This window comes from Crinia signifera, chromosome 5 (genome assembly GCF_055691185.1).
Source record: "Crinia signifera chromosome 5, ASM5569118v1, whole genome shotgun sequence".
Taxonomy (NCBI): Eukaryota; Metazoa; Chordata; class Amphibia; order Anura; family Myobatrachidae; genus Crinia; species Crinia signifera.
Window position 1 is genome coordinate 154,614,627 of NC_139221.1, and position 22,369 is coordinate 154,636,995.

Sequence of the window (22,369 nt, forward strand, 5' to 3'; positions counted from 1 at the left end):
TTTTGACTATATAGTCAAAATCTCATCGGGATCGCATGCAGATCGCATGGGTTTTTAACCCTTGCGATCCCGATGCCCGCTCCCGTATTGCAATCAAAAAGTCTTGGCTGCATTGACTATATAGTGCAGATCTGCACTACTGTATATAGTCAAAGTTGTATGCAGATCGCATCGGGATTGCATTGCACGGTATTCGCACGGTATGTACACACCATAAGTCTAGCAGAAAACTTTTCTTTCTTTTCACATCCTGGAGATTTTGATAACATATTTATTTTTAAGGAATATGTTAGCATATACCTAAAAAGGTTTGCTCAGTTTTCCTTTACACAAATTGTACATTTTGGGGTTATATATAAAGTTATCATTTGCATATATATCTTTACAGTGTTGTATTAACCTTTTTGGTTATGGAGACTTATCGTTTGGTGTATTGCAGAATGTATAAATGTATGTTATGTATTGTAATTTATTACATGTTATGATATAATATACTATTTATTTATTTATTTATTGTATTATACTATTTCTAAAGTATATTTTATTCCAAGTTTCGTAAATGGGGACATTCCCAGACATCATGTGGCATCACTTAAATACCTCACAGTGGGGTAGATCAGGGTTGCCGACCCTCCCAGAATTACCGGGAGTATCCCGAAAATCGGGTCCCCCTTCCGGCCCCCTGGAAGGGTGGGCAACCCTCCCGGAATCAGGGGGACGCCCACTGAGCCCCCCAATCGCGGCATCCACGGGTCCACGGGTCTCATGACTCGTGTCATTTTAGCCCTGCCCCCTCCATGGAGATCAGTGATTTATGCTGATTTCAGACCGCAAAACTGGCTTTGAGCCTGTTTTTGAAAATGTTTCCAAAAACGGGTCTGCCAGGTAAAACCCCTTTCACACCGCATCTCTTAAATGGTATATTACCGTTTAAGTGCGTTTTTTTTTACACTGGCAGACCCGTTTTTGGAAACTTTCCAAAAACAGGGTCAAAGTCAGTCTTCAGCGCGCGCCCCCCCCCCCCCCCCCCCCCCGCGGGTTAACACCCCCAGGGCTAACAACCCACCCACCCCCCCCCCCCGGGCAGCCGGTACCTCCGTAATTGCGGATCCGGGCACTGCAGTATGGACGGGTGCACTCATGAAAAAAAAGTGTCTTTCAGAAAATGGCTGCCCCATAGGAAAACCTGTTTTTAAAAAACTGTCTTTCGAATGGGGGCAGCCATTTTCCGAAAGTCACTTTTCTTATAAGAAAAGTGACTTTCGGAAAATGGCTGCCCCCATACGGTTTTTCTATGGGGCAGCCATTTTCTGAAAGACACTTTTTTTCATGAGTGCTTCCGACCATGCTGAACTGCCGGGATCCGCAATTACGGAGGTACCGGCTGCACAGGGGGGGGGGGTTTCTTAACACACGGCATAGGAGTCGACCCACGCACGGGGGGGGGCTGCGGTGGGGTGGTGGGGGGCGGATCCAGTGCTGTGTATATTTAATGAGCGCTCATTAAATATTCACTGCGCTGAATTTAGGACCCAGCTCATTGGCTGGGTCCTAAATACCGTTTCAGACCCGATTTTGATGCCAACCGGGTCTGAAATGGGTAGGACCCTCCATTTTAACCGTTTTACAAAATCGGCTTTTGTAAAACGGTAAAGTGGTCCTGCACCTTTCAGACCGCACAGATTACCGTAAAAAATCTGCAAAATACTGTTTTTTTAAGTGCGGTCTGAAAGGGGCATTAGACTATTTCCCGTAATGGGGGCGGGGCTTAATGACGTCACAGTCAAGGCCCCCCCCCCTGAACGGGTAATGGAGAGGAGAATTTGAAAGTCGGCAACCCTGGAGTAGATTTATTAAGCTCGGTGAAGTGATAAACTGTCTGGTTTTTATCACTGGCCAATCAGCTCCTACCTGTCATATTTCAAGTCAAGCCTATAACTTCACAGGTAGGAGCTGATGGGCCGGTGATAAAAAACAGACAGTTTATCACTTCACCGAGCTTAATAAATCTACCCCAGTGTCTGGCAATGACACTGTCGCTACTTGTCATGCTGCCCTGCAAAATGTCTGTCAGTCTCAATGGTATTTTATCTGTCAGTTTATGCATAACACAGCTAAAATACACATGTGTCCTGCTCTACCTTTGCTGCATATAGCAACTTGCTATGGCAGGATCATGATGTGAAGGCAGTGTGGCATGTTGCATGCATATGCATGACTGCCAACTCCCATAGACATAATGGGCCATGGATGCAAACGCCCTATGGCCCCCATAGAAATCTATGCATTGCAGGAGCGTACACTCCACCATGCTGTGAACAGTGTGCTGTGATCCGTAACGAAGAATGTTAACCCCCTTCACTGCTACTTGGTGGCTCTTTTAGGACCAGTCACATTCCACACATGAATGACACCAAAAATATTTGGCAGTTTCTTTTCAGGGATTATTTAATTGTTACCAAAATTACCCCCCCCCCCCCCCCCCCCAAAAAAAAAAAAAAAAGATTTTGCACTTGCTCTAGTATTTTTTGAGTGAATGCATTAAATGTGTAGAAATACTACAATATCTTAAAAGAGTATATCATTTTTTGAAGATTACCTTCCTGGTTAGAACTGGGTAATAGGACCCTTGTATTCTTAACATCTTAACATTTTATGCAGTAATAGGTGTTATTATCTGATGATAACTATTAGGCGAGCATTGGTATTGTCTATCACTTTGACCATAAATAATTAGATTTAGTCCTTGGCCACCAACCCAGGGCACCCTTGTGCTGGCCACACATCAGAAAGATATCGTTCCAACCAGCCAACTTTTGGCTGGTTGGAATGATAATCTTTCTAGTGTGTGGGAGCAAACGATTATCAGCCGTTTGCTCCCACACGGCCAAAAACGCTGATAAACGGCACAGAACGGTCGTTCCAACTTGCTGGGCAAAATCAAACATGTTTGATTTTTCCCAGCTGATCGTCCTGATGTGTGGGGAAAGTTCCCCCAACTGCCCGATAAGTAGGCGGACACTGACCAGCAGTGTCCGAATACAGCACTTCTTCCCTGCCAGCAGCTCCGGTTAGCGGAGGAGTTGATGACAGCAGCATAAAAGGCTCTGTCCCCTGCAGCACAAAAGCCACATTCCCCCTGCAATCACCCGCCAAGCACAGACACCCCCCCCCCCCCCCAAACCGCAGTCTCCGGCACCCATCCACATAGACCGGCACCCTGCAATTACCGGCAGCAAGGTCCAGACCGGTGCTTTGCTGTAGCTGTCAGGTCCACCACCATCCACCCAGAGCCGCCATCAGCTGGGTCCCCGAGAGCCTGCATCGCTTCTGCTCCTGCAAGGTACTGGAGTCAGCTCACCGCTGCAGCGCCGATCCTGAGATGTCCTGAAGGCAGTTCGTACTCAGGGTGTACTGCAGGTAGAGCCGGGTTCCCTGTCATCGACGCTGGGTCCCGGGCTGTCTTAGAGGCAGCACCAGGTCCTGATGGTGACCTGACATCAGTGCTGGCATCGCATGGTGCCTTTCTAAAAACTACTAGCAGCAGCACAAAAGCCACTTTCCCTGCGGTCACCCGGCAAGCACAGACACCCGCCCCCACAATTGTCGCAACCCCCATCCCCCCCCATTACCGGCAAAAATGTAGTCTCTGGCACCATGCACCCCTGTCATTACCGGCACCAAGGTTAAGGCGCCGCCGCCACTGTGCTGTAGCCGCCAGCACCCTCCCCCCAGAGCCGCCACCGGCCGGGCCCTGGAGAGCTGCACCTCCTCGGCTACTACCAGGTACTGGAGTCAGCTCACCGCTGCAGACCCCCCTAACACCAGCGATCGGTACACGCACCCCCCAACACTATGCTCTCTGTCACTGCTCTCCCTGTCCTGTCCCCTGATGTGTATGTGTGCGCGTGCGCGTATATATATATATATATATATATACACACACAGGTGTATCCCTATGTGTCTCTCCCCCCGTCACTGTGTACCCGCTGTCCCTGAGTCCCCTTCTGTCACTGTTGTGTCACTATCTTGCCCCCCCTCTGTCACTGCCCCCACCGTCACTGTCCTCATATACCCCAATGTCCATTGCTGTCACAGTGCCCTCTGTCACAACCCCCTGCATCCCTCGTTGTCATTGCCCACGCATTCCTCGCTGTAACTGTGCCCCCTGTCACTGCCCTCCATGGTCACTGTCCTCATGTCCCCCGCTGTCACCGTGCCTGTTGTTACTGTCCATGTGTCCCACTCTGTCACTGTCCCCGCTGTCCAGCCCTGCTTCCCCTGTTGCCACTGTTCCCGTGTCCCCCTCTGTCACTGTCCTTGCTGTCCATCCCTGCATCCCCCATTGTCACTGTACCACATCCCCCGCTGTCACACCCTCTTGTCCGTCGCCACCTTACCCCCATTTGCCCACGGTCTCCACACCCACCCCCTCTCGCCTGCCGACACCTCACCCTCTTGCCCCTGCCGTCACATCACCCCCCACCACCACACCCACTCTTGCCGCCTGTCACTACACCAGCTTTCGTCCTCGCCAACACCACCGCTCTCACCTCATCACCCACCTTGCCCCACATCACCTGACCCATTGCCACCTCACTTTTTCTCACCTCTGGACCAATCACCTCACCCCCCATCACCACACTTGCTCTCCCCCTTTCATCTTTTCAGCTCTCTACCCATCCCCTTTCTCTCTCCCATGATCTTCTCTCCTCCAACAACTCTGTCACCCTCTCTGTCCCCTGCTGTCCCTCATATTTTTCTCTCTCCCTTAGTCCCCCACCCTTCTCCTCTTTCTCTTTCCTTTCTTCTATGCAGGAGGGTCCACATCGCCACCGCTGTCCTGCTCCAGCAAGCTCCTTGACTCTGCCATGGAGCTCCTCCAGCTTCTGGGTCCAGGAGGATCCTGATTGCCACTGACGTCCTGCTCCAGCTGGGTCCATGCCGACGCCAGAGTGACGCTACACCCATCAGTAAGTAATCTGCACACACCACTCGGCCATCCCCCCATCACTGCTCTGACCTGACAGCTGCATACCCCCACCATCACTGACCAGACAGCTGTACCCCCCCACCCATCAGTGAGAGTAGAATCTCCTGACCCTGGCAGCACTGACATCAGCTCGCCTATTACTCCCCCCCCCCCCCCCCCCCCCACCCCCGAAATCCAGAAAAGGATAACAGCAGTGTGTGTGTGTGTGTATATGTGTATATGTACACACACACACACATATGCGCACACACTCACAGGGTTTAACCTGCTAATAAATCTTTTAGGTACTTGTTTAGTTTCACGGCGGCCAATATATCGGATGCAATATCGGCCAATATATTGGCCAATCCAATGCGATGCGATTTTTTTATCTGTTCATAACCCCACTATCTGGTGATCGCAGCTCGCCACTGAGCCAGAAGCGTAGCGATTGTAGCAGATTACTGTGCTCGCCACACTATATAAAATCAACTCCATGTGTAGTTGATAGTGGGGTTATGAACAGATAAAAAAAAATCGCATCGGATTGGCCGATATCAAATCCGATATATCAGTCACCGTGAAACTAGACAAGTACCATCTTTTATGTTGACGCCACTGGCATCTAGTGGCTTCCTGCTTGATGCCATGGTCGTCATACTTAATGCCAAGGAGGTTTGTGTATGGGTATATGGGGCTTATGTTGCAACACTAAGAAAGATTGTTACAAATTATTAGCATTTAGCAAATATACTGATACATGTACCTTTTAGGAGACTGCCTGGTGTGTGAGGCAGAGAATTTAATTTACTTTCACTTCTCACTTGGAATTAAGCCATGTTTAAACTAAATAATAATAATTAAAAAGAAAAAGAAAACAGAAGTAGGCCGAACCTGTCCACCTACTTCTGTGACATCAGAAGTTGGACAGAAGTTGGCTGAACTAAAAAAATTAAAAAAAAGTGTACTGGTTGGAAGAAAAGTTGGTTAGATGTGTGGGGAACTGTTTTAGTTGGACTGTCAAGTTGGATGGTTGGAGGTTTGAAGGGTTTTAAAAAAGTTGGTCTGAAGTTGGTCTGATGTGTGGCCAGCATAACAAGAGCCTCATGGCTCTTGTCGTGGTTTGGAAACAATTGGGTTAGCCTATAGTTATCGGCAAAATCAATAGGAATGACCAGCGCCTTAAGGTGCTATACTCTATCTATCTATCTATCTATCTATCTATCTATCTATCTATCTATCTATCTATTTAGTAGTAGTATATTGAATGGTTTAGAGATTGAGAACATTGCAGCAATCAAAGATTATTCAATACCCTGTTTAAAATATTCTTATACATTATTGGATATCTATACATATTTATGATATTTGTATAAAGCAGCCATTTTAGAAAGTTCTGCCATGTCAATCGGGCCAGGAACTATATCTATAGCCAAACAGGATGTTACACACATTCCAATTTATGCTAATTTTTCATTTGTTTAGGATACTTGATGACTTGAGTCTTGAGTGTAATGTGGGCTTGTATTCAGTTTCAAAGCATCATTGGGGGTCACAATTTCTTCCTTAGAATGTAAGTGAATCCTGATGATATTATTTCCTTGCGTTCTTTTAGCTAGACATTGACATGCCCCTAGTGGCTGCTTAGAAAAACACCTGTAATGAAACTAAACTTCTCATACTTTGAAATTACATTTTACTATTTCACAAAAGATAATTAGCTTAATTCATATTTGCTTTACTAATCTAGACATAGTTAAACATCTTGTAGTATAATGGTATGTGAGACTCAATTTAGCGCAGTATAAATAGCACCGGGAAGGAGGTCCAAGAGCTGTTTAACTGAACAGATGATGTGGAAAAGTTTTATGTTATTTTAATAAAAATACTATGTTACCTTACAGATGTACACGAAGTGTTATAGTAATTATTTTCTCACCCTGAAATTTGTGGTGGACAATCTTAAGATGGTGGCATCTATTAGCGCTCTCTATTACAACTTTCTCCATTTTCTGTCATCTCCCACTAACATGGGGGGTCTATAGAGAAGCTGCTCTAATTTGTTAGCGCATTGAGGGGGTGTGTCATGTTCCACCCAAAGGGCATGTCTAATTCCATATAAGGAGAGATTGTGAAAGTGGCACCTAGAATCGTGGGTGTGTACTGCTACATCTGAGAGAAATCTTTTAAAATGACTTATATCCAAATGTAGATGAGCCCCAGAGCAGTTAGTAAGAGGGACTATACTTGGTAAAGTGCTGGGAAATGGTGCTGATGATTCAATGTAAATGTGTTTGTCTCTCATTCCTTTTTCCCCAAAAAATGTAACAGTGTAATGTGGGCTAGGTTAAATTAGGGAGATTGCTAGACTAATGAGGGAAAGAGGGAGATTGCTGCTATTTCAAGGAGTCTCCTGCAGAATGCAGGAGGGTAGGCAACTATGGATTGCACTAGCCAGAAAGTGGCCAGTTCATAGGCCCAGTATTGTAGCACCAGGGACTGGAAGTGCCAGGAGGCACTGAGGCACCATGCATACAGAGCGCGGATGGGACATTTTGTGTCTTTTGTTTTATGTGAAGTTTCTTTGCTGCCTGCTTGCCATTAAATACATGCACGATCTCTGCATACAGATATATAGTGATCTTTCAGCTTGCATATGAACTATTTTCTTATCCTTTTATTCTAACTGTAGAGTACAGAAAATCAAGTGTGAAATTATTCCTTAAGAGTTAAAAATGTCTACAAGATAGCTGTAGTTCTAGTTCTTGAATGACAGCTGACTAATCACTGTTTCTAATAATAGTCTCACCACTATATGGATCCCTCTGTCTGCTGTTAATTCTGCTCTGTGTACCACTTGCACTCGAATTTGTTAATTATATTACTCACATCGATACTTAGAGGTGATCTGGACTACAGAGGCTGCTTCTAAACCCCAGCAGTTAGTATGTCCACCTGACACAGACAGAACTTCTCACAGCCAGATCCTTAGAAGGGGCTCTAGTCCAGGGATGATTTCTGGGATTCCACCTACCAGTAGGATACTACCACCCGCTGATACTTTTACCTCAGCTTGCTGCACTGCCTCTGTTCTGCTGCTGGATTTTTCCCTCGCATCTACAGTCACAAAGATACAGCTCAGCCAGCCCCCCTCAGTGGGACAATGACAGCATGATTCATGTCACTCACCGAGGAACCCAAGGTTGTCTTTTTTCTTCAATGATCAGTGTCCCTCTTTATAAACTCCAGGGGCTCAGTGCCCATTCCCTCTGGCCACGAGCAATTCCAAATTTCTTTGCCCAGTGGTTGTCCCCTGTGGGAGGGTCGTGGGAGAGAATACATGTGTAAAGCAGCTTATTACTAATAAAGTTCAGCATACATTATTGTCTGAAAATGAAGCAGTACATACTGTATATACGGTGGCAATGTGATCTCCTTTTTAGGTTCATCTTAAAACACATGTTTGTGGCTGAATAAGTCCATGCGACATACAGGCTTGAAGTCAACCAGCCACAGAACTTGTATAACTCATTAGTGTCTCATTTTGAAGGGATAGTAGATTTGCCTAACCACAACATGTACATAAAGTAGATAATTGTTTCCCATAAAAAGTCCTCTAAACACCCCAATGGTCCAGGTTTAATGTATATCCATAGCTCAGCTCAAATAGTTAAATCAAATTGACTGAGGTACTACTGTAATTAAATCACCTGTGACCAAGCATGGATACACGTGTAACCTGGATATTTGGGGTGCCTTGAGTACCGCGTTTGGGAACCTCTTCAGTAGATGAACCTTTGGTAGGTTATCACATATGATAGTGCCTCATTATAAATATGAAACTATGGGCCTTATTTTGGTTCACTCTTTCTGACAAAATACTTCTTAGATGGACAAAACCATGTGCACTGCAGGGGGGCAGATGTAACATGTGCAGAGAGAATTAGATTTGGGTGAGTAATTTTGTTTCTGTGCAGGGAAAATACTGGCTGCTTTATTTTTACACTTCAATATAGATCTCACTTTGAAGTAAAACCCCACCCAAATCTAACTCTCTGCACATTTTGCATATGCTCCCCTGCAGTGCACATGGTTTTGTCCATCTAAGAAGGATTTTGTCAGAAAGAGTGAACCAAAATAAGGCCCTATGTGATGTACAGATGAATCCGGTCTTATCCTTGCTGGCGATCCGCCAGCAGCATGCTGCTGGCGGATCGCCAGCAACACGGTGCCGCTATCTGACTGAGACGCACGTGCGTCCCCCACGGACGCGCATCTTAGTATCTGGGCGACGAGACGGACGCATTACTGTCCGCCTCCCGCTCGAGGGGCAGGGGGGGGACCCGAGGAGGCTGCGTGGGGGTGCGGTCGCTCGGTGTGGGCACCGGGCGACCGAGGGCAGCACCGTCGGAAGGGGACGCGCGCGCTTCCCCTTCCGGCATACAGATGGCGGCGGGGCAGGGGATGGCGATGGCGACGCCATCGCCATCCCCTGCAAAGATGAATCCCGCTACATCTGTACATAGATAAACGGTGGTAGTGAGAAAAAGGGAGGAAGGGAGAGAGAAAGGAAGAGAGAGAGAAAGGGGGGGGGGGGAGGCACTGAAAGAGAGAGAATGTGAGAGAGAGACAGACAGAAAGGGAGGGAAAGAAATGGAAGGAAAGAGAGACAGGGATCGTAGTGAAAGTTAGATGGCAGAGAGAAGGAGCAAAGAGAGAGAGGGAGCACAGAGAGAGAGAGGGAGCACAGAGAGAGAGGGAGCACAGAGTTCGGGAGAGGGAGGGCAGAGAGAACGAGAGCGGAAAGATCGCTTCTGTGTTTCATGCTGCCCATAGGCCCGTGCACCACGGGACTAGTGGGAAATCCAGCGCGGCATGTACAGTAGCTCACACATGCTGCACTAGCGCATGTAGGGGGGTTCTGGATACCTGACAGACCTTTTTTTTTTCATATAAAAGCGCTACTGCCGCAGCCCAAAATTTAAGCCCCGATCCTCCATTAGTGGACACCACCCCTTTCTAAGACCCACATATTGCTGGTTGTGCAATGTGCACCTTCCACTTGCTGATTCTGCTGCCTTCTCAATCAGACCACTATATATAAATCTACACTATTTTAAACTCAGACATCAGAGGCGGATTTTCCACAAGGCAATCTAGGCACCTGCCTAGGGACCAGCAGGTCCCAAGTGGCCCAATAAATATATCTTGCATTGCTCGACTACTGCATGACGTCATGACATCACATGGACCTGCCCACACTTCCAAAGTCCCTTTGATGTTCTTTGATAGGATAAAAATATTTGCACACACAAAATAGTTTCATCCACTGTAAAAAAAAAAAAAATTGCATGCTCTCACACACTATTCCCAGGTACACTTATGTTTGGAGCATATCCCTGTGAAATCGCTCCTGTTACTATGAATTTTCTCTGAGTTCTATAATGCAGAAAACCTTGGCTGGTGGATAAAGTCTGAGTATTGTCTCCTTCCAATACAAGTTTTATGTTCAACAGACACAATAAACGTTAATTTTTAATACAATTTTATGTCAAGTGTGCCCCTGCAAAGAGTTATCAATTTTTGTTACTTTGAATCACTGTTCAAGGACACCCACTTTTTGTAATTAAATTTTCGAAAACCTGGGGGGCACCACCAACCAGTGGCGTAGCTACGGCTCCGCAGCTCGGGCGATGGCGGGGGGAGCCGGCGCCCCCAGGGCGCAGGGTCACGGAGCCGTAGCCAGCAGTTCTTTCAGCTGCAGCACCCAATATTTAAACTTCCGTTTTCTTCATCTCTGGCTGTCTGTGTGAGGACGCTCATTGATGCGCCCCATTACCTGCCCATGGGGCGGACCGCGGGCGGGTCAATGAGTATCCTCACACAGCTAGCCAGAGAGCTCCCCTCCCTTTCTTCCTGCCTGGCAATCCCCCGGCTTCCACACAGCCCGCCCCGCTGTCCTTATACTGTGTGTGGACGCTGGCTGCTCCTGGTGGACGCTGTCATAACTGCTGGCTCAGTGAAGTTGCAGCCTTCGTGCCTGTGCCAGATACTCCCGGCACAGCCCGCAACTTCACTGCGCCAGCGGCTGTGACAGCGTCCACTGGGGAGCAGCCCCCCCCCTCTTCACAGTGCTCGCTCTCGAGACAGGCAGGGACTACCTGCCACCAGCCCCGTCCTGCTGTCTGCCCAATCAAGTTAGGTAAATAATGGCAGCAATTTACATAAAGTGTTTTTATAATGTTTTCTCTATATATTTGCGTACCATACAGGGGTGCAGGGAGGACAGGGGATAGACAGGAGAAGGGGGGACAGGGGGGGATGGAGTGGTGAGGGGGAGAGAGGGGAGCGCCAGAAATTTTATTTGGCTTGGGGGAGCAAAATTTCTAGTTACGCCTTTCCCTCCTACTAAAAGATACTGTCTGAGATTAGAACTTGCTGAAGTACATTACTGTTGGTTATATATAATGTGACTTAAGGTCCATACACACTGAGCGATTTTCACTGACAGTGAACTACTTTCCACAGTAGGAGACTATGGAAAGTGGTTCAGTCTGCTGGTAAAACAAGCCGATGAACATTGGCCTCTGGCAATGATGCGGATGTGCATCAATGCTCACCACCTGGCCATACATATGGGGATTTTGAGCTGAAGGTAGCTCAAAACACCAAAAGTTAGCTACTTTCAGCTCAAAATTTCCCAGTGTGTTAAGGTCCTTACACACTGGGCGACTTTAAGATTAAAGGAAGTCAGTTTCGTCATTTGAGTTGCTTTTAGCTCAAAAGCTGCCCAGTGTGTATGGGGCAGTGATGAGCGGTGATGCGCACTGCCCTATTATCGCTGGACCTGCCACTCATCTGCTGGTATTACCAGCAGATGAGCAAGAGGGTGGATGGCATTCCATTGCGTCCTGCTATGGAAAGTTGTCCACCTTGGGGCAATCCCTCAGACGGCAAAAATCGCTCAGTGTGTATGGGGCAGTGATGAGTGGTGATGCGCACTGCCCTATTATCGCTGGACCTGCCACTCATCTGCTGGTATTACCAGCAGATGAGCAAGAGGGTGGATGGCATTCCATTGCGTCCTGCTATGGAAAGTCGTCCACCTTGGGGCAATCCCTCAGACGGGCAAAAACAGCTCAGTGTGTATGAGCGATTTTTAAGCCCAGCGATTTTCCCTATCATCAATCCTCATGCACACTGGCCAAAATCACACAGTGTGTATGGACCTTTACACTTCTCTCTAGTCCATGTTCGCAAGTAAGCTATTTTTCAAACCAAGCCTGTAACCTGACAGTTAGGGGGCTGATTGAGTGATAAAGTCCCAGCCACTTTTTCACTTCACATGGCTTTAATAAATCTGTCCCTAGGAGGAATCTCATACCAGTGATCAGTTATACAATCTAATTTTTTTAAAGAATTCATGACGTTACTAAATACTGTTTACATCTCTGTGAGTATGTGTTCACAAAACAGCCCTTTTTAGAATTCATAAGGCTAATAATAACTTCTTGTTTTCTTTTTTTTCTGCAGCTTGTGGCCAATGCTATTCTTTTTGTCAGTGTAAATTTATCTGGGGTCTTCGTGCGGATTTTGACAGAAAGGGCCCAAAGAAAGGCTTTCCTTCAGGCCAGAAACTGCATAGAGGACAGGCTCAGGCTGGAGGATGAAAATGAAAAACAGGTCAATTAAGAGTATCTGTCGCATGATATTGTACACTAATGTTGATGTTTTCACTCTTTAGTTTCCTGATCTATCTATCTATCTATCTATCTATCTATCTATCTATCGAATAATTAATATACGCCTGTCTGTCTTTCTATTCTCTTTTCATATTGTTTACATTATATCAATTTGAACTGTGTTTTTATTAGTATCTTAATACAGTGTGTCTAGTGTCCAAGTGTAACCAAAACACTGCCATCTGCTAGCAGCAAGTGATACTACATCTCTTTAATTCTCACACATACAGAAACACAGAGACAATCACACACACAGAAACACAGAGGCAATCACAAGGTAGCAGACCAGCTTTTGCTTCAAGTAGGCTTGGCTAGTGTTACCATATACTGTATGTTTTAAACTACTATTTGGTGTTCTTTGGTGAAAATTATGAATGTCTCCTGAAAATGTGAAATCAGTGTCAGGACATTAGATATGCCTGAGGTATTGTATCATTGAAATATGTATCCAGATATTTGAATTTGGTCAAATCAATTGTCCATCTAACATTTGTCATTTCCATTATAAAATCAAATATACAGTACTCCATTTTTCTAGAAATACTCTCTTTTTAACAAGATTCAGAATTTAGAATCTTTAGAGGTATCAAAAAAGTTGACCAGGGTAAATCCATAATAATGAAGCCTGGCAGTACATATGGACTTGTTGTTATTATACAGAGCACAATGGACTAAAGATAAAGAAGCAAACAAAAACAACAACTCGATGATAACTCTACTTAGCTTTATAATCCCCCTTACTCTTTGAAGGGTTGGGCATGAGGACTTAATAGTCTTTTGTTTTGAATGCACATCCCATTACCCCCCCAACTGATATTTTCCAAAGATTACCAAAAATCTCTATCTGCACCAGACATCCAACCTTTCTGGTTTTGGAACTCACTATAGGGGATGCAGTCAGCATGTCGGAAATGGGGATGGCCACAGTCAAATCCATAATATCCGACATCACTGGAGATGCTGATGCTGAAATCCCATGGAAGGTTAGGTTTAAGCTTTGAGGGGAAAGGGTTAGAGTTAGAGACTAAGAGGAAGGGTTAGGTTTAGGCTGCAGGGGGGCTGGGCTAGGTATCAAGTGGGGAGGATTAGGAGTAAAGAGATAGAGGGTAATTATACCTTTGAGGGTTTGTGTGGGGCGGTCAGTACTGCGCTTTAAGCTGCCTGTATTCTTTTCAAAAAAGAAGGGGATCACCTGATTTCCCCGAAAGTTTACAAATATATGAAAAAATATTTTTGAAATGTGAATATGGGCGCTGGATAAAGTGACATAAATAAAAAATAAAATAAAAATAAAAAATAGAAAATGGAGTACAGAGGCTGGTACTTCCCTGTAATTCACAATTCTCCAGATAGATATTTTCAAGGACGTATGATCTTATTTGATAATATGAAATGACAAAAAAGACAACAAGGCAATGCCCCTCGTGTAATCCCGTTTGAGATATTTTGTTGAAATTTAGAAAGTGGAATCAGTAATATAATCAAAGCTGATAATTTTGTCGGGGTATCACCCCTTTTCAATACACTTACACCAATTTGCAAGTATATTTATCAAAAGCAAGATCTTTTATAGCCAGGTCACACTGTATATTCAAACGATATATGACGGGGAGTATCCCCTAAACCATATACTCACGTATTGATGGTTTTCACTGCGCATATAACAGGTTTCTTTCGATATCACGAACCCCCGTATCCAGGAAAAGATTGATGAAAAAGAATTTCTGGATCCTCTTATGTAAAAGCAGGTATCCTTTATTGGTGGGGTACAACAATAAAATAAATAAGTTGGGGCTACTAAACTGAGAGTGGCCGGTCAGGGCTGGACAGGTATCTGGTGATGGTATAGGTGAACAAGGTAACCGGGGCCCCTTCTCCTTGTCCACGTTCTGTCCAGTGGCCTTTCCGCTCCTCCAGTAGTGTAGTCCCCAAAAAGATAAAACAGGTACAAGGGAAGTCCACCAGTTGGACTTCCCTTGTACCTGTTTTATCTTTTTGGGGACTACACTACTGGAGGAGCGGAAAGGCCACTGGACAGAACGTGGACAAGGAGAAGGGGCCCCGGTTACCTTGTTCACCTATACCATCACCAGATACCTGTCCAGCCCTGACCGGCCACTCTCAGTTTAGTAGCCCCAACTTATTTATTTTATTGTTGTACCCCACCAATAAAGGATACCTGCTTTTACATAAGAGGATCCAGAAATTCTTTTTCATCAATCTTTTCCTGGATACGGGGGTTCGTGATATCGAAAGAAACCTGTTATATGCGCAGTGAAAACCATCAATACGTGAGTATATGGTTTAGGGGATACTCCCCGTCATATATCGTTTGAATATACAGTGTGACCTGGATATAAAAGATCTTGCTTTTGATAAATATACTTGCAAATTGGTGTAAGTGTATTGAAAAGGGGTGATACCCCGACAAAATTATCAGCTTTGATTATATTACTGATTCCACTTTCTAAATTTCAACAAAATATCTCAAACGGGATTACACGAGGGGCATTGCCTTGTTGTCTTTTTTGTCATTTCATATTATCAAATAAGATCATACGTCCTTGAAAATATCTATCTGGAGAATTGTGAATTACAGGGAAGTACCAGCCTCTGTACTCCATTTTCTATTTTTTATTTTTATTTTATTTTTTATTTATGTCACTTTATCCAGCGCCCATATTCACATTTCAAAAATATTTTTTCATATATTGGTAATTATACCTTGTTTGTACTCTAATAAGTATTCTAAGTCTGACCTTCGGCATCCCGGCGTCGGCATCCCGACCATTGTTCTCCCATATGTATTCCCATTGTATTTTATGTTACTGATGTATCCTACAACTGTACATTCTCTACATTACATTTTATTTAAAGTACATCAAATACTTTCTTATTACATAGATATCAAATGACAACCCTTATATAATTGTATTTCCTATGATGTCCAGTCTATTTAATTAAATAATGTATCCATATCTCTCTAAGTTTTAGAAATTTTACAATTTAAATCCCTTCCAAAGATGAAGGAGTTTCATAGTATATGAACTTTTTTTTATCATTTTGTTTTTGTTTTGCTGACTTCTGTCATGTGCTTGGCACATCAGTGGGCAATAGGTGAGGAATTTCCTAAAGGCTAATTTGGGCAATCTGCCCAACCAACCAAATGTCACAATTTTGAGGGATTTATTTCTATGATGCCATGGTCTGCGTCAAATACCAAACTAAGATTCTTGGTAGATTTGCAGACCTACTGTATATTGGTGTTGTAATTGGATGCTTTGTTTCAGAGTTACAGTTAAGTGCTGCTGGCTGACCTGGAACTCGTCGTGGGAGGGCTAAAAAACTGTGACAGTAATTTGCAGCCACCCCATAAAGCAGGGATTTTTCAAAATTTGGCTAATACTGGGATGTAAAGGGGTAAAATGTTCCACCCAGCAAACCTTTGCCTGGTTTACACCGAACACATAACCTAGTTATTATTATTATTATTTTAGTAATTTAGTTTTAATGTACAATTAGAGGGGCAACCTATCACCTTAAAACGCGTTTCCCAGTTGACTGAGGAGGTGCACAGGTATAATCGTTACTTACTGAAACATTTCAATTATTTCAGTTGTGATTCTGTACGGAGATGTGGAAACCATAAACTGTTTGGGGAACCGATTTGGAGAACCACTCCACTATAACATTGTAGAATAAATCCTCTTTCCACATTTGTTCTTGTCATTTCACTACAAATCACTCACGTGGTTCTTGAGACTTCAAAGGGTAGCGGTGGCAGGTCGACAGTAATTGAGAGTCAACCTAATTACTGTCGACCTTATCAAATAAATTCAGTTTAGAGAGGTTTAAAAAGATGTAAAATATATTATGTAATCTGAATATTTTTGCCAATTTTCCCAAGATGGATCGACTGAAAAATTGGACTCGCAGCAGCATAGCATATGCATCCTTAGCAATACCATCTCCTGTCCAGAGGCAGAACTCTGGGAGGCAATGGAGTCATCTGCCACAGAGCTCCTGCTCCCAAGGGGGCAACTCTCCTCCCCTGCAAGTTTAAATCAGTTAATTAAAAGTTCTGAGAAATATGTGTGTTCTCTCTCTCTTTCTATCTCTCTATATATAGATACAGAGATATATAGAGAGCGATATAGTCATATATTGAACACATATATATTTCAGAACAGACATATATTAGGTTGTGGGGAGGGGGGGCGTTCACAATATATATCTTACCAGGGGCGGATCCAGGAGAAAATTACAGGGGGGGCACCAAGATCGGGGGGGGGGGGGGTTGTTAGTGGTGCCAGTGTGCACGCTGAGGAGGAAGGGAAGGAGGACAGAGAGAGAATGGGATTAAAAAATTAGGCCCTGGCATTGAAAGTACACAGGCCCACCTTGGCGTCAATACTTAAGGATGCAGTTGTGCGCACGCCGAAGGTGAAAAAGTGGGTGTGGTCTTGAGTGTTGTGTACCACACCATATACCACATCTACACAGTATGCAACAAAATAGTAGACCCCCCATTATACTTGCCCCTTACACATTATGCCAAACTAATTGAGCCAAAATTCACATAATGCCACATGGATTGCTGCAAAATTCACATAATACTGTACCTATTATGACAAAATTCCTTAAAGACACCCCAAAAATGCCCATTACAAGTTAAGCCACAGACCCTAATGTCCATTACGTATTATGCCAAACACCGTAATGCCTATTACAAATTATGCTACATAAGTGCTTCTTACCTACATGCTTGTTGCTAGGGGTTCCATGCTTGTTGTCATGTAGGATTCCATGCTTGTTGCCATGTGGGGTTCCATGCTTGTTGCCATGTGGGGTTCCAAGCTTGTTGCCATGTGGGGTTCTACAGGAACTAGTTGCCGCCCGCCGCCGCCTGAAAGAATTCACAGCCGGGCAGAGCGTCCAGCTGCCTGGCTTTTTACAGTGTGCGTCACAGAGCTCATTGCAGCAGCCAGCCCCTTAGGACATTTTTTCAATTTAAATGCCGCCCGCCGCCTGAAAGAATTAACAGCTGGCAGAGCGCCCTGCTGCCCGGCTGTATACAGTGTGCGTCAGGCTCAGTTCTGCAGCAGCCCCTAGGTCCCGGGCAGCTCCCAACTATTTTAAAGCTTAGTTTGCGCTGCCGTGGCCGCCTGTCGGGACCGTGAGCCAATCAGAGCTTTCTCGTGGTCCAGCAGCCAATCAGGAGCGGTGGCTCCTGATTGGCTGGCGGACCGCGAGCGAGCTCTGATTGGCTCGCGGTCTGGACAAGCGGCTGTGCCAGCGCAAGATACGCTTTAAAATAGCCAGGGCCTCGGGAACCGCCCGGGACCTAGGGGCTGCTGCACAGCTGAGCCTGACGCGCACACTGTATACAGCCGGGCACCAGGATGATCTGCCCGGCTGTTAATTCTTTGCGGCAGCCGGCGGCATTTAAAGTAAAAAAAAATTGTGTCAGAAATGACAGCCCCCCCCCCTAAATCTGCCAGTGTATCTTACCTCTGGGCAACTGGAGCAAACTTACTCCACTGCTTCTGTCTGCATTAAGCAAAACTTAAATTTGACCTTACTTAAGCTGTGTACACACGGTGCAATATCGCTGACAATATGGTCGCTGAGTGACCATATTGCCAGTGATTTGTTTGTGCTGCGGCGATAAATTGTCGAGTGCACGCTCCCGTGTTCAGTCTCCTAATGGTCGCAGGAGCATGCTCCTGAGACCAGCTCTTTTCCTCTGTGGCTCCCTCTGCAGAGTCCGCTGATGAAAACAGGACACTGAGCAATATATTGCACCGTCTGTACACAACTATAGGCATCCTGTCATGTGGCGGCTTCCGAAGCCATGGTAACCACTTTGCGGTGCATTCCTGGCTTGGCCACTCCCAGAAAACCTTACAGTCCTGCAGAACCTTACTCAGGCTGCCTGTCTTGCACCCACCACCGAATCAGTACTGTTGGACAATGGTGCTAATATTATCTTTGCTTCGCAAACTGCTATACTGTATAAATTGCTTCTGTGTATTTCACTATAGAAAACATTTCCTCATTTCTATATAGATTTAAAAAAGTTTGGCTGTGTATTGGCTAACTCAGACTCCTGCTGCTCAGCGGCATTTGCAGTGCTGTCCTGTTGTAGCCCGACTACGGAAAGAAATGGGCTATTTCCCTCTGCTGAGAAGCAGATTTATAATCCACTTGAGTCCAGCCATGGGGGATTGTTAAAATATCTACTCCCTTTTTTCTGTGTGAGCAACATATGACATTGATCAGAAGTGGTGGAGATTTATATTTCCTTGGTAAAAGAACCAGCATCAGGGAGCCACTATGGCACATACTGTATTCTACGTGGTGATGAGCAGTCAATGCTGTTATTTCTTTCTGGGAGCAATTTCAGGGAACTATCCAATAATTCTGTTTTGTAACCATAGCATCTGCACTCACTGTATATCAGAGTGTCACGCTGGCGTTTATATACTTTCCTTCAATACCATTGTTGTAGATGGAACCCCACAGTTTAAGACATGGGAGTTTTATTACTATTAGGGACCATTATGCTGTGGGACATAGAACTTGATGCAAAGTTGAATGCACAATCATATTGTGGATGAATTTGTGCTGCACATGCTAAGAAAACAAGTGCATGTAAGTATAGGTGATGCAAAGGCATGCACAATAGGGGGTGATTCAGCACCGCTCGCTAAGCACAGGTCATTTGCTGCTTAGTGAGTGTTTTAATACAGCCTGGCCGAATCCCCCCGGAACCATGTAAGGGGATATACGCAAACACATCCCCTCGCATGCTGCCGAAAGGGACAGAAATCATTCGATGGTCACCGACTATCGAATGATTTCTCTACCCTTAATAAGTCAGTCTGAACTGACTTTTATTTCCGTCTGTGTTCGAAGAGGGAGCAGGTGCTGATTTCCTGTGATTTCCACCAGCAGGCAACCGCCTGCCCGCATTCCCAGGGGAACACTCAGCATTTTCATGGGGACGCCCATAAAACACTGGGTCTTTGATGCCGCCCCCTGCACACCCCCCTTCCTTCACTCCAATGAATGCCTGGGTGACTGTGATAGTCGCCAAAGGTGTTCATACAGCGTCTGACGGTACCTGTGAACCGGCCCGTCTGCTTGCCCCTGGGGACATGATTTGCCTGGTATTTCTGTTTATGCTGTGTGGTAACCAGCCCACAGTGATTTTATCTTTGGTACGAGCTATATCCATCTTGTATCTGTAAGTCTATGCTATGGCTTATTTAATAAATGTACTCTTTTAATGCAATATGAAGACCCCATCTCTTTCCACATTTATAGTATATTTGTATTACCCATGGCACAAATGTGGGAATCCATGCAGCTGAAAACACTACCAGTAACATGTAATGGCTCTTTATCTTGCTTTCTAAAAAAGTGTGATCACAACCTAACACATTGATAGTCAGCGTGTAACCACTTCCGTCTGTGTATACAAAGATGCTAACCAAGGTTTTCGAGCACAATAACCGTTGCCAGTTTTCTGAAAAAGATTAAGTCAAGGCATCAAAAATCTGTACCGTAAATACAATTTGAGAATTTCCTTGATATCAAGGAAATTGGAGCTGGATTCAAAAAATATATATATATTTTTTTTTTTCCGCAGTAGTCAGGGAACAAACAATTACACATCCACAAGTGATTCATTCTCTCTTTTCTCATAGACCATTGCTTGTAACAATATGTAGCTGATTTAGATTTACTTGCGCAAGTTTGCTACAAATACATTTGAACTACAGGCAAATAATGCCCCTTTCAGACCGCACTTTAAAAACGGTATATTGCCGTTTTTTTACCGTTTTAAAACGGTAATGTGTGCGGTCTGAAAGGTGCAGGACCACTTAACCGGTTAGAAAAAAACGTTTTTTCTAACCGGTTAAAATGCAGGGTCCTACCCGTTTCAGAACCGGTATTTTAGGCTCAAAATCGGTTCTGAAACGGTATTTAGGACCCAGCCAATGAGCTGGGTCCTAAATTCAGCACAGGGAATACTTAATGAGCGCTCATTAAGTATTCACAGCACTGGAGCCCCCCCCCGCGCGCGTGTCGACACCCCCCGCGCGCGTGTCGACGCCCCCCGCCCCCCCCCCCCCTGTCGACTTACCCCGTGCCGGTATCTCCGTTGTGGTTCCCGGCACTGCAGCTCAGTATGCTCGGAAAGCACTTATGAAAAAAGTGTCTTTCAGAAAATGGCTGCCCCCATACGAAAGACAGTTTTTTTAAACTGGGTTTCCTATGGGGCAGCCATTTTCTGGAAGACACTTTTTTCATAAGTGCTTTCCGAGCATACTGAGCTGCAGTGCCGGGATCCACAACGGAGGTACCGGCACGGGGTAAGTCGACAGGGGGGGGGGGGGGCGCCGACACGCGGGGGGGGGTCGACACGCGGGGGGGCGTCGACATGCGTGGGGGTGTCGACATGCGCGGGGGGCGTCGACACGCTCTCGGTCGACACGCGCGAGGGGGGGGGGAGCTGCACGGAGGGGAGGGCTGAAGGCTGCACTGGCTTTGACCCTGTATTTGGAAAGTTTCCAAAAACGGGTCTGCCAGTGTCAAAAAATCGGCACTTAAACGGTAATATACCGTTTAAGTGCTGCGGTGTGAAAGGGGTTTTATCTGGCAGACCCGTTTTTGGAAACGTTTCCAAATACAGGGTCAAAGCCAGTTATGCGGTCTGAAAGCAGCATAACTAAATGCCTAATTCTAATGGAGGAACAAAGCTAAAAAGGGCGAGCCATGTTGTAACGCAGATGCTGTATATTTATATTCTCGCACACAGGGTAAGTACTGCCTGCTTTCGCATAAAACTTATATATTGTACAGCTTTATCTATCCACTGCAATTTAGATTTGAGGTTTGACAAGCCATCCCAAATCTAAGGATCTTATTCTAGTCCACACACAGCGCTGCATGTGGATTTAACCCTGCTCGCACAGACGCACACACACCGCCGCTCCGTCAGCTCCCCACACGGCTGCCAATGAATGTTTTGCATAAACATCCATTCACAGCCTTGGGTGCAGGGGACAAATAATTTGATGGTCGCCACCCATCAAATCATTTGGAATGTACACGCAAAACGAATAGACTCTCGGGTGTCTTCGCTTTGCATGTTCCCTGTATGGGAACATGGCGGGCAGCTGGCATCCAGTGATGTCAGCTGCCGGCCCCCGGCAGCCGCGTCACTGCATAATGTCCATAGAAATGCCCAGCATTTTCATGGGAACACCCAAGAAACGCTGGGCATTCCCAAGGAAGTGCCCCTCGCTGCCACCCCAAACCTCCGTCCACACTGGTGGGTGAGAGCAGGATGGCGAACTACCAGTTTGCCATGCCTGCTTGCACCCAGCTTATGCGCATGCACATTACCAACACATCGCTCCCCTGTGCGAATGTGCGGGGAGTGAGTGATACAGAATAAGGCCCTAAATCTCTCTGCACACTTTACATCTTCCTCACCTTCAGTACAAATTGTTTTGCCAAAGGTGCACAGTTACTTACTCTTTTTTGCTTTACCAATGGATTATATTTACTAAGCTTTGTGTTTGCTCAATTGAGGAGTATTTGGACCTTTTTTCAATCACAGAGAATTACTAAGGATAAAAGA

At 45.4% G+C, this 22,369-nt stretch overlaps 1 protein-coding gene across 3 annotated transcripts in view; it reads left to right on the forward strand.

Annotated features, from left to right (window-relative positions):
* Positions 1 to 22,369, forward strand: part of ADCY1 (adenylate cyclase 1) — a 333,354-nt gene that overhangs the window by 57,321 nt on the left and 253,664 nt on the right. For all 3 annotated transcript variants that reach the window (XR_014474925.1, XM_083188127.1, XM_083188128.1), the window contains exon 2: positions 12,506 to 12,655. Coding sequence is in view for 2 of the 3 variants with exons in the window: in XM_083188127.1 (XP_083044253.1) it covers positions 12,506 to 12,655 (150 nt within the window). In the remaining variant the exon portion in view is untranslated. The remainder of the gene's footprint in view (positions 1 to 12,505; positions 12,656 to 22,369) is intronic.